The sequence below is a fragment of the Miniopterus natalensis genome, chromosome 10 (genome assembly GCF_054644295.1).
Source record: "Miniopterus natalensis isolate mMinNat1 chromosome 10, mMinNat1.hap1, whole genome shotgun sequence".
In the NCBI taxonomy this organism is placed as follows: Eukaryota; Metazoa; Chordata; class Mammalia; order Chiroptera; family Miniopteridae; genus Miniopterus; species Miniopterus natalensis.
In genome coordinates this window covers 58756135-58772097 of record NC_142090.1, presented here as the reverse complement: position 1 = coordinate 58772097, position 15963 = coordinate 58756135, and the positions used below count along the sequence as shown (strand labels likewise).

At 34.0% G+C, this 15963-nt stretch overlaps 1 protein-coding gene across 4 annotated transcripts in view; it reads right to left on the bottom strand.

The window, feature by feature from the left end:
- AKAP9 (A-kinase anchoring protein 9) overlaps nt 1–15963 on the bottom strand; it is a 137219-nt gene that overhangs the window by 33057 nt on the left and 88199 nt on the right. For 3 of the 4 annotated variants that reach the window (XM_087821149.1, XM_087821150.1, XM_087821152.1), the window contains 7 exons: nt 13014–13246; nt 11964–12083; nt 8579–8755; nt 7823–7927; nt 2542–2694; nt 2012–2191; nt 316–1392 (listed from right to left, as the gene is read on the bottom strand). In XM_087821149.1, the coding sequence (XP_087677275.1) occupies nt 316–1392; nt 2012–2191; nt 2542–2694; nt 7823–7927; nt 8579–8755; nt 11964–12083; nt 13014–13246 (2045 nt within the window). Of the gene's footprint in view, nt 1–315; nt 1393–2011; nt 2192–2541; nt 2695–7822; nt 7928–8578; nt 8756–11963; nt 12084–13013; nt 13247–14661; nt 14701–15963 lie in introns of all 4 variants that reach the window. The other variant, XM_087821151.1, reaches the window with a different exon arrangement.

Below are 15963 nucleotides of genomic sequence, written 5' to 3'. Positions count from 1 at the left end.
CCACGTAAGTTCCAGGGGACATGTGCTAAACTTAACATTTCTAAGTTTCTTCTGATTACTTTATCTAATGACTATGCTAGTTGAAATAAATATAGTGATTTGAAGACCACAATAATGGATACAAAATATAGTTTGTATCATTTATTCTAGTGATAATATGTACAGACTAGTAATATTTTTTTAAAAAGCACTTTATATATGAATCGCTAGATGTAAAGAGCACTATCTTTAATTTAGTAAATTAACAATCAGCTTAAGGAACAAAGGAAAAGAGTTTTAGAGTATTTAAGTGAAAAAAATGAAATACAAACTAACCTTGGGAACTTCAAAATCTCCTTGAGAGCTTCTTTTCCTTTCTTTGCCTCCCTGTTTTTTCTCACTGTCCTCCAAAAGTTTCTGTAGTTCTAGTAGCTTCTTTTCTTTTTCCACAGCATTTTTCTCTGCGATTTCTACCTGTTCTTTTTCTAAAATCAAACTAGTCTGCATTTCAGCCACCTGGCTTTCTAATTCTGATATTCTCAAGGTTAACGCTGATACATCTGACTCTATCTCGCTTTCTGTTAGTTGATTTAAATTCTGTATATTTGTTCTTTCGGGCTCTGATGAACTTGCCTGTTTATTTTGACAGAGTTCTGCATATTCCTTGACTGCATCAAGTTGGACCTGACTCACAAGAGCAGCAGCAACTTTTTCCTCAAGCATAGTCTGTAGGTCTACAATCTTCTTTTTAAGCATTTCTGTTTCAGCAAGGCCTTGCTCTTGCATGTCCTTTATTTGTTTATAACACTGGCTAAGTTCTAAGTTCTTTGCACTCACAGTGCTCTCAAGTCGCCGTATCTTTGTTTCCAAACTGTTTATGGAAACTCTGCTGTTTTCTTCAACAGATCTGAGGTAAGTCTGATTTTCTAGGGGTTGAACAGCATCCTCAGTAAGGACTACTTCTACTTCAGGTTTCTTTTTGCTCAGATCATCTACAGCCATGTTAACAGTTTTCTCTGGTATACTTTGGATTTTTTCCGTATTTTCCCGCTCTCTCTTTAAGCTGCATAATTCTTGTGTTAGCTGGTTCACTTTAAAATTGGTTTCTTGAAGTACATTTTTTGTAAAGGCCATTTCTTCATTAGTGGTTTCTACTTGCTGTTCCAAAGCCAGTTTTTCAGCTAACACCATATCCAACTGATATTTTAAACTATCTGCTTCTTCTGGGAGATAATTAGCATGCCCTGATGTCTTCTGTTCAATATTTGCCAATTCCTGTTGAAGTTTTTCAATCACTTCATTAAGCTGCTCAATTTCTTCCTCTCTATTTTTCTTCACACGTTCTTGATCACTCACCAAACATTCTATTTGGGTTTTAAGATCCCTTATCAGTTCATTTTTTTCTTCAATAACCTATTAGTTAATGAAAAAAGTAACATACATAAATATACATTTATATTTTGATAATTCTACTTTATCTTAAGGCAGAACTTTCAAGTGTTGATCACAGAAAATAATATACTTCTTGGACATGCTACATTACTTTTAATATAGACCAATAGTCCCCCATCATATCAAAGAAAAACCTAATTTAGACTTTCATTTGGAAAGTTCTTTTATTATAAAGTGATTTACACTTTTAGTAGCTGATTTCCTATATGTAAAATACTCAGTATCAATATATTCTAATAGAAAAGAATGAAGTATTGAAATAAAGAGTCTATAGCAGAGGGCACCCAAAAGTCATTATCTTATGTAACTCATACTAAACAGAATTTTTAATATGTTTGGTTAGAATGATATGATGAACTCTTAAGTCACCAGACACTCCCTGTAAAACATGAAAAATCTTTGAAAATATTAGGAAGGGATAAAAATATACATAGTTTGTTAAATTAAAATTAATGGGTAAAGAGAACTAAGGTTTATTTGGTTTTTACAAAGAGAAACTGAAAAAAAAATCTCCGTTTTGCCCTTTTAAAATTCTAGCTTAAATTAACTTCATGTAATAATCAATTTTAAATTAGTGTACCTTGTTATCTGTTGTAATTTTAAGTTGATGCTGAAGTTTTATAATTTGCTCATTCAACTGGTCAATTTCTACTTCTTTTTCTTGCATTATTTGAGCAAATTTCCCCAACAACATATGTTGGTCCTGAGTAGAGATAGCATCAGATTCCTTTATAGCAAATCCCAGTTTCTCCATTCCATCCTAGGGACAAAAATAACCATCCCAGTTTGACAGATCATTACATGTGATTTTTAAAGTTTCTTTCAATTAACTTTTACAAAAGACATAGTGCCTAAAATGTACAAATTAAAAAGATTCAGAAATATCATACAGTTATTGCAAATCAATAATTCTTAAAATATTTTGATAAAAGGTATGCAATTTTTTTCATTTATGATGATCTAAAATGTCTCCACGCAAATCCATATGCAGCAAATGTTCCTCTGTTAAGTACTACTTAGCAGCTGGATTTAGCAAATGCTTAATACTAACATTCGCACAAGACAAAAACTATGAATTGTACATAGGCAAAGTTTTTCTTCACTACTTACCTTAAATAATTTGTTTTCTTGTTCAAGTTCTTGTAGGCGGGTAGCAGATTCTTTTTTCTGAATTTCTAATTGCATATGTAGTTGCTGAACTTCTTCATTCTTATTTTCCAGTTCTTCTCTAAATTGTTCTAACTGTTCTTCTAAGTTTGTGATCTTTGATACCAAAATTATCAAAAAGAAAGAGAAAAAAACTATTTATAAAAATGTTTGTCAAGAGAGAATGAAGAATGCCGTATTTGCTCTATAAAGTGTGTATGTTTTTTTAAAAATTTATTTTGTAAATTAGTTTTTAGAGAGAGGGGAAAGGAGAGAGAGAGAGAGAAAGAGAAACATCGATGTGAGAGAGAAACATTGATCGGTTGCCTCCCGTATGCACCCCGACCCGCAACCTAGGTATGTGCCCTGACTGGGAATCAAACCAGCAACTTTTGGTGTACAGGGCAAAGCTCAACCAACTAAGCCACTGACCAGGGCTATGAGAATAAAGGAAATGGGTTTCTCTAAGTCAGATGTAACTCTGGTTTCTAGACTTTTTCAAACTTAACACCCTTAAACCATCCTGCCCAAAGCAAAGAGGAGATCTTCAGAGGAAGGATATGGGAGCTATTTCCTACCTAAAATATCCTCTGGTAAAGCAGAAAAAGGATCATGGGAGAAGGAAAAAAGTCTACAATTAAAATCTTATTTGATGTTAAATGTAGCTTCTATATAAAGGTTGAAGTAAGTTGTAGAATTAAATCAGTTATTTTCACCACCAGGGGAGAATAGCTCTATTTAGGCCATATTAATACCCAATGAAAGATCTGGCTGCCATGTGCCTTGTTTAAGCAGAAGGAGGCAGAGGTGGAGGCCAGAAACACAGAAACTTAAAGAATAATTTAGTTATTAATACTATTTTAGGAGGAAATTAGGGAGCTCCTATATGTAGGACAACAGAATTTTAGCTCATTTTTGAGGACAGATTAGCATTAGTAGATAAAGTAATTTCTCTTTGATGCTTATATAGAGACTGAAACTAATTATCAATATTAGAAGTTCCTACTGTTATAATTAAAAAACTGGGTTTGATTGGGGACAGGAACAGTCATTTAGCTCATTGCTTTGTAGCTACTTATAAATATTTAATGAATGGATCTGCAAACGTGTATTTACCTGATGATCAAATTGTTGCATTAAAAACAACCTAAGATGCAGAAGCAGCATTTAATGGCAGCTGGCAGTCTATAAACCATTTATCGCCTTAGAACTTGAAAGGGGGCATGTACTTATTACACACAGATACGTGATCAGAGTCGTATCTTAGGACTGACAAAGCAAAGACCTTCAAAATTGTTTAGCCTAATACTTCCTTAACAGAAACAGTAATGATACTAGTAACAATAGCCATCATTTATAGACAATTTACTGTGAGGCACTGCATAAGCACTTTAAATATATTCTTTTTAAAAAACCCTGTAACAGCCTGGCCAGGCATGGCTCAGAGGTTGAGCGTCGACCTAGGATCCAGGCAATCAGGGTTTGATTCCCGGTCAGGGCACATGCCTGGGTTGTGGGCTCGATCAATGACTCATCATTAATGTTTCTGTCTCTCTCTCTCCCTCTCCCTTCCTCTCTCTGAAAACAATAAAGATATAAAAAAAAAAAAAGTTAAAAAAAAATAAAAATAAAAACAAAAAACAAAAAACCCTGTAACAAACTTATGAGATCTTTGCTAAGAAAATCCCCAGCTCAGAGATGAGGAAGGGAGTCATTGAGAGGAGTCCCTAGTCCTGAGGTCACAAGCTAGTATGTGGAAGCCAGCTTTTGAACCTGGGAGCTCACTTTTGGAGCCTTACTTTTTACCAAAAGGGAAATAGTTTTTATTTCAGTCTCCAATGCCTTGTCCTTGATATCCTTAGTTATAGGAGTTTTGTTCAGCTAGTCTTCAGGTAGTTCTCAGGATCGACTGTTCTGTAGTTTAGCTGTAATTCCGATGTGGTCACAGGGGGAGGCGAGTGCAGTGTATACCTACTCTACCACCCTGACAGGCTGGAGCCTTACATTCTTAACTATCATTTATTCTGCTTCCAATAATTAATGTCTAAGACTTATATTTAAATTATTTTCTCTAACACTGGTATTAAACTCAGTAGACACACCTTAAATACACTTAGGAGTTGGGCATATATAATTATCAGGTTAGTTTGTTGAAAATTATGATTATATCTTCTTCAAAGTTATCTAATATAATAGTATTTATACCTATCACTATCTTCTACAACTTCTTTTGATGACAAGGTATTATTTCAACACATACATAGATATTTAAGCTCAAAATTGCTGCCCTAGCTCACAGGGTATTTATTTTCTTTTTGATACAATAGATTAAAGTCAAATACTTAGCTCTGTGATCTAAAGCCTTGCTATTCAAAGTGTGGTCCCTGGCGTAGCAGGACTGGCATCATCTGGGAACATATTAGATGTAAAGATTCTTAAGCCCCACCCAGACCTGCTGAATCAGAACTGTCATTTCAACAAGATCCCAGGGGGATTCATATGCACATTAAAATTCGAGAAGCACTGGTCTAAAGCACTAACATTCCTGTTATAAATAGCTGAACTTGAGGCATCACAACAGAGACTTCAATTCCCCAAAATTACTGTAGGGCATTCTTTCCTTTTATTCAGCCACACTCCAGTTTCAGTCCCAGGCTGTATTAATATTGAGTCTATAAGAACCTTAGAGCAGAAGAATATTATTAAGGTTTAAAAATAGAATGGTAGCTATTTGTTTTAATCTTGTTTAATCTAGCTACCAAAGGATATTTATGTAGTTGCTGAACTTCTACTGGATTACATTAATTTGGCTCATTTGTGTTTTCTTTTGAAGTGTTTTTATCTTTTTAAAATGTGTATGTTTCCCTAGTGCTTGTTTTACAATTGGACAGTGGTGGTATGCATGTGGTAAGAACTCAATAAATGCTGGCCCTAGCAGGTTTCTCAGTGGTTAGAGTGTCGGACTATGGACTGAAGGGTCCTGGTTCTATTCTAGCCAAGGGCATGTACCTCAGTTGCAGGCTCCCCCTGGCTCTGGTCGGGATTTGTGTGGGAGGCAACCACTTGATGTGTCTCTCTCTCACATCCATTGTCTCTCTCTCTCTCTCTCTCTCTCTCTCTCTCTCTCCCTCCCTCCCTCCCTCTCTCCCTTCCACTCTCTCTGAAAAGCAATGGAAAAAGTATCCTCAGCTGAGGATTAAAAAAATAAAAAATAAAAATAAATGCTGAATACTTATATTCCAACAAGGCAAAACATGCCCCAATGCTTTTGCAGTACAGCAATAGAGTCCCACAATGAGAGAGAAACTGGAGGAAGTCTTGCTCACCTGCTTACTGTAGGACCATGAGCAACTTACGTCACCTCTCGTAAGACTCAGGTAAGACAGATATGACAATAGAGCTCATCCTCAGGGAGAGCACAAGGATACTAACATAGGACATTTGAAATACTTACACTTTCTAGCACAGACCTAAACAAACTATTATTACTTATTATTGTCATCTGTAAGCCATCTCTATAGGGAGCTAAAACCTACTGAAGTCGCCTTTTTCTTAAAGAGTTTTTCCTTCTATTTCTCTCTACATTATTTCCCTTCTCTTATCATCCTGAAACTCCTTTTAAAGTCGTCTTCTCTTTCTAAACATTATAATAAACTTAAAAAAGTTGTATACAAATTTAGGCTATGAGAGTAGCCTAAAAGTATCTCAAATATAATGACACATACAGACATCTAATGCTTATACTCCATCAGATATCTGAAAACATTTGCCTAGTGCAGGATAGAATGCTTAAGTTGTTTTTACTGAAAGGTATGTTCTAATTTTATGTTCCTGTCTTTCAGCCTCCAGTTACAGGCTGAGTGGGTTCTGACATCATACTTATCACTGTTATTAAAAACTAGTGGACCAGGCCCAGCTGTCGGGTTAGCTCTTTACTCATTTAACATGTCTGGTTCTATGTCATCTGTAAGAACTGGGAGTTGGTTTGTGAGGTCTCTTGCAGTTCTAAACAACTACAATTCTGAGTAAAAGATAGACAGTTATTGTGTACTTACTTCAAGAAATTAAGGTGTTAGTAAAGTGATATAAAATTCAAATAATAATAAAAATATTAAAATAGTAAACTTAAATCAACTATCCATAATCAACTATCATTGGTTTGGGGTACAGTTTTAAAGGTCCATCTTTTTAGGGACCAGACAATTTCTTTGACTACTTAGTATGAAGTAAATCTTTAAATGTTAATTCTTTTCAAAATATATATAGGTGGTTATATATAAACAAAAGTGTTCCCCATCTCTTGCACAAAAACCAAAAAACAAAATAAACAACAATCTTTTAGCTAAACATTAGTATTATGTGTTAGTGAGAAAATAATTCTGCTCATAGAAATGATTATTTCTATTAGCTTTTTTCTCCTTTAAATACATTCTCTGAGCTGTAGTTTTAGCTGATGTCTAAATCATTCTTATACTTTTCAAAGCACTTATTAACATTTATATACTTTTTAAGTTCAATAAATATTTGTTAAAATATATTAAATGTCCTGAGAAAATTATATATAGAAAGATAAAAATGTAATTAAAAAATTAAATATTCTAAATGATATAATATAGCTAGACAATATAGAGTACAATAGGTTTTAGAAAAACTAACAAAGGTTTAAATATGTTATAATTTAATTACAAAGTGGAAATTACTGTTTTAAAAGTGGGGTTTTTTGGGGGGAGGGGAGAGTAGAAAAATGTAACTCTATATAATTACTTTATTATTAATCTTTTGTTTTAAGAATATGTTTAGTATATTATAAAACAGCACTATAATCTCCCAGGTCAATACAACTTAAAAAAAAAACCAACAACAAAGTAACAGTAATTCAAAGCCGATGGTAAGGTCTACCGAAAAGAAAGACACTGCCTTTGCCCTAACACTACTCACTATTTCTGTCATCTCCTCTTTATTCAATGCATATCTAACCAACCTGGCCTCCTTTTTGTCCTCAAAACTTCTTGCTGCATCAAGCCATTTACACTTGTTGTCCCCTCTACCTGTAACACTCTTCCTTCCTCACACCAGTGATCTGTTCAAATGTTTACTGTCTTCAAGGTGAACATAGGCAATGAGCTAGGAACAGTCTAAACTTTGGTTTTAGACCATAAACTCCACTCTGTTAAAATGGTATTTTCATGGTGACTTATTTATAATAATTCAAAGCACGATTGTCATTAAAAATAAAACTCTTTACCTCTTTTTCCTTTCTGTCTATGGCGTCTCTCTCAGCCTGCAATTGCACTTCTAGGGACAATTCTGTTTTAGCTTCCACAGCTCCAAATTGTTTTCGGTCCTCGACCTTTAAATATATAAGAATTTTCTCAAAATTTCAGACATTGAATCTTGATTATCCTTTTTAATTGGAGAAGTAGCAATTATATTTCTCCAAACAGAAGTAGATAATCTACATTAGTGAATTACCAAAAAGTTACAGGTATTCAGTCTTGAATGCATTTTATACAAATTCAAACAGAAATGTCTGACACTCTTAAAATTCATTCCTCAGACAAAATGAAGGCTATCCCCTCAACTGCCCCCCTCCCAAGCTGCCTTATCCTGCTCTTCTTTTTTCATTCATTTTTGCTTTTTGCAGTATAATGGGAACAGATTTCTTTACTTCCTAGTCTGTGGTAAAGCATCGCCTAAACTGGTGTCCACAGTTTTTTCACTTGGCAGTTATTTTAGAATCACAAACTTACTGATGGTTAAAAGGGTAATTAATTCTTCTGGTTTAACTAATCTTCCTTTCTCAGGATTAAGCCATGCAAGCAATATTTGGAAACAAAGACAAACAGAAATCGTTCTAATGTCAATGAAGACATAGAGATACATATATTATGCAATAACATCAGTAAATAGTAATTTCTTTTGGGAAAGAACTCATGTTTGTGTAACTAAGAGTAATCTGCATTAAAACGTGATAAAAATCAACCCAAAGAAAATTTTGCACCTTTTGGAAAGTGTCTGTACTAATGAGTAAGGCTTGCTCCAGTTCTCTGACTCTGAACTCCAGTTTCTCAATTTCTTCATTCCGTTCTTGTATGTCCCTCTGAAGCTGCTCTTTAGAGAGCAATAGCTCACTGCATTTGTCTGTTTTTTCTTTCAGATGATTTGTTAACTGTTCAACCTGGAAATACATAATAAACAAACACTGTAAATTTAAAACATTTCAGCAAGTTAGTAACACATCTGTCCTCATTTCAGAAAGTAATTTTAGATGCTACACTTATTCTTTATAAGAATAGCAACTATTGTCTCCAACTATGGTGGTATTTTCTGAGTTGATAAAACTAAAAAGAACTAGGTAAGAGAAATAATATTGGTTTTAACAATACTTTAAAAAGTTCTTTCCCTTAAGACTAGACTTTATCCAACTAGAAGGAGAAATTAATTTTTAAATAATGTTGAATTATAAGCTCCAATGGGATAAGTACACTAAAACCTAATAAAGATGACAAATTTACATAGTACTAACTTAGAATATTATGTGAGTTAACATTACCTAAAAAAATCTTTCATGGATTTCTATTTTTCTTTCCACAAATGCTTATAATTGATGCATAGTAATATAATGGTTTTAAATGCCACAGGGATGGGAGGGGATGGGGGGGCTTTAACAAAATCGCTTGGAAAGTTTTTTCAGCCTCCACATTCCAGCAACTCAGAATAGAGAAGAGAATGTGGGGTGGTGAGAGGGATCTGTGCACCTTCAAAGTTTCCCTAAGTGATCCTGATATGCAGGTCCATTCAAGTAAGTGGTTTTGTGATGGAAGGATACATGAAGATTTAATAAGACAGCTTATGAAATTAGCTCTAATCAAGTGAAGAGAGAAAGCTTATTACTAAAAAAAAGTGATAGTAAGACAAAACAAAATTCTACCCTATTTCAGTGAGATACTTTGAGGAAATTATTTAAAAATGATACTTATTCCTCAAAACATGAAAAGAAATACAAGCTTACCTATAATTAATTACAGGTTCAAGAATGACCATAATAAAGCACTGGCAGACTAAGATTCGGAATAAAGTCAAGAGAAAAGACAACACAGCAGGTACAGCACAATGATACATTATACTACTACAGGTCATTTTTTTTGATCTTGAGAAAATCAGAAGCTGGGGAACCACATCTGGCAAGGTAAGGAGAGAAGCAATGGGTCACAATGTTCCTGGAGAAAATAAAATATACATATACATCCTTGTTTGTTTCTTGAAGTTTCATGAATGAAGCAGGTCACACTTCTCAAATATAAGAAAGCAAACAGGAAATGATGGCAAATTCTAAAGCTTAAATATCCTTTTGAGTTTCAACAACACAGAGCTATTTTTCAAAAGTTAAAAATGTTTATTAAAAATAAGGCCAGTAAGTACAAACTCTGGGGATTGATAACTTTTCCATTGTTCTAGTAGATAAGGCCGTTGTTCTATATCAGAGTACTTCTATTCAATGGAAATGTAGATCCATTTTATTTAAGGAGTTTACAGCCATTTTATACTTTCTTTGGAATGCTTTTAAGAGAAATAAAATCCAATAAACTCCATAGAAATTATATACTATAAAATTCTTAAAATTTTTTATTTATTGATTTTAGAGAGAGGGAGGGAGAGGAGAGGAGAGAGAAAAAGAGAGAAAGAAACATTGATTTGTTGTTCTACTCATTTATGCATTAACTGGTTAATTCTTACATGTGCTCCAACAGGGGAATGTACCCACAACCTCAGTGCATTCAGATGGCAAGCCGACCAACTAACCTACCCAGCCTGGGCTATCCAAAAAAATTTTTTTTAAACAGAAATTATTTTGGACCCCGGCCAGGTAGCACAGTTGGTTGCAGCATCGTCCTGATGCACCAAGGTTGTGGGTTCAATCTCTGGTCGCGGGACATACAAGAATTAACCAATGAATGCACTCTGTCCTTCTCCTCTCTCTAAAATAAAAATATTAAAAAAATTATTTTCAGAAATAATAGTTAAATGTAAGTGTTCATTATGTACCAGGCCAATATTTTGATGAGATGGTTCAATTACAATCTCTATTTTAGAAATGAGTAAACAAGTTTTAGAAAGTGATATACACCTAGTAAAGGGCAGAGCCATGATCTGAACTAAACCCAAGCATAATGGTCTAACCCCAAGCACAATTTCTTTATAACCATGATAAGCCATCTTTAGCAATTTCTACAACAAATCTTCCCTCATTCAGGTAGCATTCATTTGATTAATATAGAGTTCTGGCTATGTTTTTATATAACAAGAAAATGGACAGTTGGGATGAAAAAGTAGAAAAGCAAGAGAGAGTAGTAAGGAGGCTACCAAAACCATTGAAGCAAAAAATGGCAACAGCTAGGATTTAGGAAGATGAATGAAAATGAAAAAAATAGGAAAATGTAGTGAAACCTAACTCACCAACAGATAAGAAGTAGGGGCTGAGAAAGAGTGGGATCAAGAATGAATTCTAGGTCTCAGCAATGAGGAAGGTGGAGGTGCTATAAAAGTTACTAAAATGAAGGAACACGCTTTATTCTTTGTTGGTGGGGGCTAGTCAGGTATTAAGAGCTCTCTTCTGAACATATTAATTTTAAGACATCTAAGTGGAGATGTAGAGTGGACAGCTGAATACTCAAGCCTGGAGCTCAACTGAGATGTCAGGGCCAGATACACAAAAGTGGAGTCATTTATATATAACTGCCTGGGACGAGAATATTAATAGGGAAGAAAAGCAGGCCCAAGGCTAACATTTAGGGTGCTCTGTCATTTATTTTGGGTCAAAGAACAAAGACTAGAGAAAGAGACCAATGAAGTGGGTGTGTCACAGAAGCCAAGAGAAGGAAGTGTTTCCGGAAGAAGGCTGCATGAATGCCCCTGAATGGTCTAGTCCAATACAGACAGAGAAATGATTACTGGACATAGCCATGAGGCTGTGGGTAACCTTCACAGAACAGTTTCCACAGAGCAGAGGATACAACCCCACTTGAGACACAAACTTCACTGGAGTGGACTGAGAAAAGAATGGGAGATGGGGAAGTATAGAGTGAATGAATATAGACAACTCTTTTGATCAGTTTTGTTGGGCATGGGAAATAGAAAAATGAGAAGGGAAGTTTGTTTCACTGGGCAATACTAAAAGGTAAATATAAGTAGAAATGATTCCAGATATCAATACAAATAATTTTTAGGGTTTTAAGAACTTTCTCATGATGAAGTAATACTTATTCTGATTTTGAAGGTTTACATACAACGGTAAGAATTCCTTTTAAGTTTTTCACAATATGCACCTTATTTTACAGGCAATGTATAACTTATTTTAAGACAGAAAATATCAGTAAAGTTCTTACCTCTCTAGTTTGATGTTCATTGATAGGCTGGAATCGAGGTACAACCTTAAGTTGCTGTTCTAGTTTCTGTATCTCTTGTTGGAATACATCTCTCTCATGTTCTCTATCAATGGCTTGCTCCTGAATTTTAACAACAGTAATCAAAGAAATAATATTTACTGAAGCTGTTATTTCCCTCATATCCCTTTGGTTATAGGTTATAGTTTTGTTTAAAGACAAACAACTGATGACCACAGAATACTCCAAACCAAAAGGTTTAAAAAGATAACATTTTTTTGTATGGTACATAGCCTACACGGGCTCTTCAACAAAAATTTAGGCATTTTAATATTATTTGAAGCATATTTCTTTTTATATGAGTAATGTTAAATACAAAAAAAAAAAAAAAAATTCTCCTTAAAATTAATTTAATTTTTGGAACAAAAGAGGAATTCCACTGTTAATTTAGTTATTAAACAAAATAAATAGAAGAAATTGTTTAGTAAGTCAATTTATTTCACACTAATCTAGGTTTTACACCTAAAATTATATAATGTGTAAGGATCTGATTCTCTTCTCTGTGAAGGGAATTTCAGGCTTAAATGAAACCCCAAAGAGGAAAATCCACATGAAATTAGAGATGTGACATCTTTTTGGAAGAGAGTAATGACAGCGTAACAACTGTTCTAGGCCCTTGTTTCCCAGGGAACACTGTTACCTGTATGTATGTCTTTTGTGGGTGAAACAATGGCGGCGAATCACCTCTCAGGATCCTTACCTGCTTTGGCTATTGGTTAAAGGAAAGGCTAGGACAAGCTTCTTAACTATGAATTTGAAAAGGCTAACTGGTAGGGCTTCTTCATAATTTGTACCACTTTTAATTCTGATTGCTGATTCTAACAATTATTAGAATTTTTAATTGGAAAAGCTCTTTTCAATTAATTGGTAAAGACACATATAGATGAAAATATGGAATTCTTAAGTCTCTTCATAATTTAAAATTCACTAAGTACAATAGCAGCAGGTAGCATTCCACTGAGAAAAATCAATATTTAAGTTGAGAATACTTACATCTAAAAATTTTCTTGTTTTTTCCAACTGCTTTTCCAGTGCTTGGTTCTGCTGTCTTAAATCCATTAGTTCAGCATTTTTTTCTTGTTCCAGCTCTATAAACCTACTGACTTGTTCCTCAACATCTATTTCTAGAGCTTTCACTTGCTTTTGAAGGTCATCACGTACTTTTTCAGCTTGACACTGTACTTCGAGCTTTTCCTTCATCAGTTTTTCTGTCTCCTGTAGTAATTCTGTTTATAAATGCAAAATATATTATGTTAAATCACAGTGATGTTATGATAGTGAACCACCATAATTATGTTTAAATTTTACCTTCATGACATAAAGATAAGTTTTATATCAAACACATGTAGAAAAAGAAAATATTCTCATGAAAATACCAAAATAACATTCCTATATTAGTAAGCTAGTATCAATAAAATAATACAGAATTAACAAAAAGAATGTCCTGTCACTAAAAACAGTATTTTTTGTGAAAACAGCACAGCACATCACCAAAAAAAAAAAAAAAAAGGGAAAAATCCACTTTTACTATGAGGAAAATGTTGAACAAAGTCTAATTAAATTCAAGCACATAAATAACTCAGGCAAAAATCAATTCATTTTAAAACCATAAAAGTCACTTTTTTATGCATACACAATACACATGAAGATCAAATACTGCAAATCTTTAACCAAGGCAAGTAAAAGTTAGAGAAAAATACAACTGCAATCAGAATTTCCTGTTAGTCTTATGCCTTATTAGATTCATATTCCTGAGTGAGTCGTGCACACTCACCTGTATGTCTATCAAGGGAAAACTGGTAAGTAGGAGAGGCAGTGTGGTGCAGTGCTTAGGAGCAGAGACTGTGGGTTTAAGTCCTAGTTCTGCCATTTATCTTATATGTGACACTTTACATAATACCCTTCGTTTCCCTTATATGTAAACTAGGGATAGTAATAGTACTGATCTCTAAGAGTTAATGTGGGATCAAATGAGTTAATATATGTAAAGAATAGTGCCTAGGGTATATGGCAGGCACTATGTAACTGTTAGCTATTATTATTACTATTAATCATACAATAATAAAATATACAGAGCCAAGTAAAACAGTCCTCTAATGAAGAAAAATGGAAGAAACAAAATCCTAGAGTGTTTATACTAACTGGTCTGCCAACACTATACTCAGGATTAGGAATCTAGAAAATAGCTTTCCTTTTCAAACAACATTGATTTGGATGTTAATATAAAAGTAAATCAACCAGAAAGTCTCTTTATGAAATTTCATTGATTCTGTTGATACCATCATCTTATATACTTCCTGATCTAGAAACAGCATTTTGAAAAGCCATAGGCTGCAAGATTTAACATATTTGTTAAAGAAAAAATGTTTAATAAACCAACATTTAAAAAAATCAAAATGATCTTAAGATCTGTGGGAAAACAGACATAAGATGATGATGGTCACTATGAATCTTAGTTGTTAATTTCAAATATAAATATGTATTTTTGGTGTAAGAAAAGTTTCGTTAAAGAGAAAAGTTAGTATGAAACACAACAACAAAATTAGAGGTATGCTAGTTGGCTGAAAGTCTAAGGGTCACCCAATTTTTGGAGTCGTAAGTTTACCACCCAAAGATTGGCCATGCAATTGTATAAACACACCTGATCCAGGTGCTGCATCGACTGCAGCATCTACTAGTCCTATGAGAACAGAAAAAAACAAAACAAGAACACATACAGAACAAAAATATAATTTACATGTCTTCTATTTTCTAAAATAGGGTAATATACACACACAAAATAACTAGATGTAAAAGGTGAAACCATTGAATATTATGGTAACATGTTGAGATGTACCAGTGTTTCTTGAATATTTTACATATATGACCCATATAGTTTCCACATTAAAACTTGTGTTGAACAAATCTGAGCAACCAAAAAAAATTACATATATAGTAAAACCTCGATATAACAGACTAATTTGGGTGAGGGGGTGTCAGGTAAAGCCAAAAGTCTGTTATACAAGAAAGTAGGTTTTATGAATGTGAAAAAACTGACAAATTAGTTTACCTGTTTTTACTTATGTAGACACATTTGTGTAATTAAGTGTGTATGAAAACTTTAATTTCACTGAAAAGTTTTCTATATGTATTACTGTAATTTTAAATTTATACTGAATAGGTCTAGTAAATGTGTGCATTCACCAGTCACCGCCAGTAAACAAATGCACAGGGCTGGGGCGTGGCTTAGCCCACATCGGACAGCACAACTACTGCAGAAAGTCACGCCAGGTGGCAACAGGGACAATTATCTCGCTCGATATGGTGTGGTCACATGCTAATCATTCACTGAACACTGTTTACGAATGGTGACTCTTGGATTTAAATATGTAGATTGTAGTTGTAGATATGTAATATTTATGTCAGTGAATTTACTATAGTGTTTTTTCCAACACATGGCTTGTTTGCTATAATTTGTTAAAAATAACAGTGGCCTGGCTGGGTGTGGCTCAGCAGTTGAGCATCGACCTAGGATTCAAGCGATCGGGGTTCGATTCCTGGTCAGGGCACATGCTGGGGTTGTGGGCTCGATCCCTAGTCGGGGGCATGCGGGAGGCAGCCGATCAATGACTCTCCATCATTGATGTTTCTATCTTTCTCTTTCCTTCTCCTTTCCTCTCTCTGAAATCAATAAAGATATATTTTTAAAAAACCACAAAAAACAGTGAATTAATAACAAAAAAGTAACCTGTTAATTTAATTATAATCAAAACTTGGTTAAACCATTTTAACCAAGGAGTCAATTTTCACATATGACATACAGACCAGAAATTTTGTCTGAAGTCTGTTAAATCGAGATCCACAAAATCGAGGGTTTACTGTATTACAAAAATGTATGTTGTATTTCTACACTAATAAAATTCAACTAGTGAAACCACACACAATTCCAAAAGCTTGTGAAATA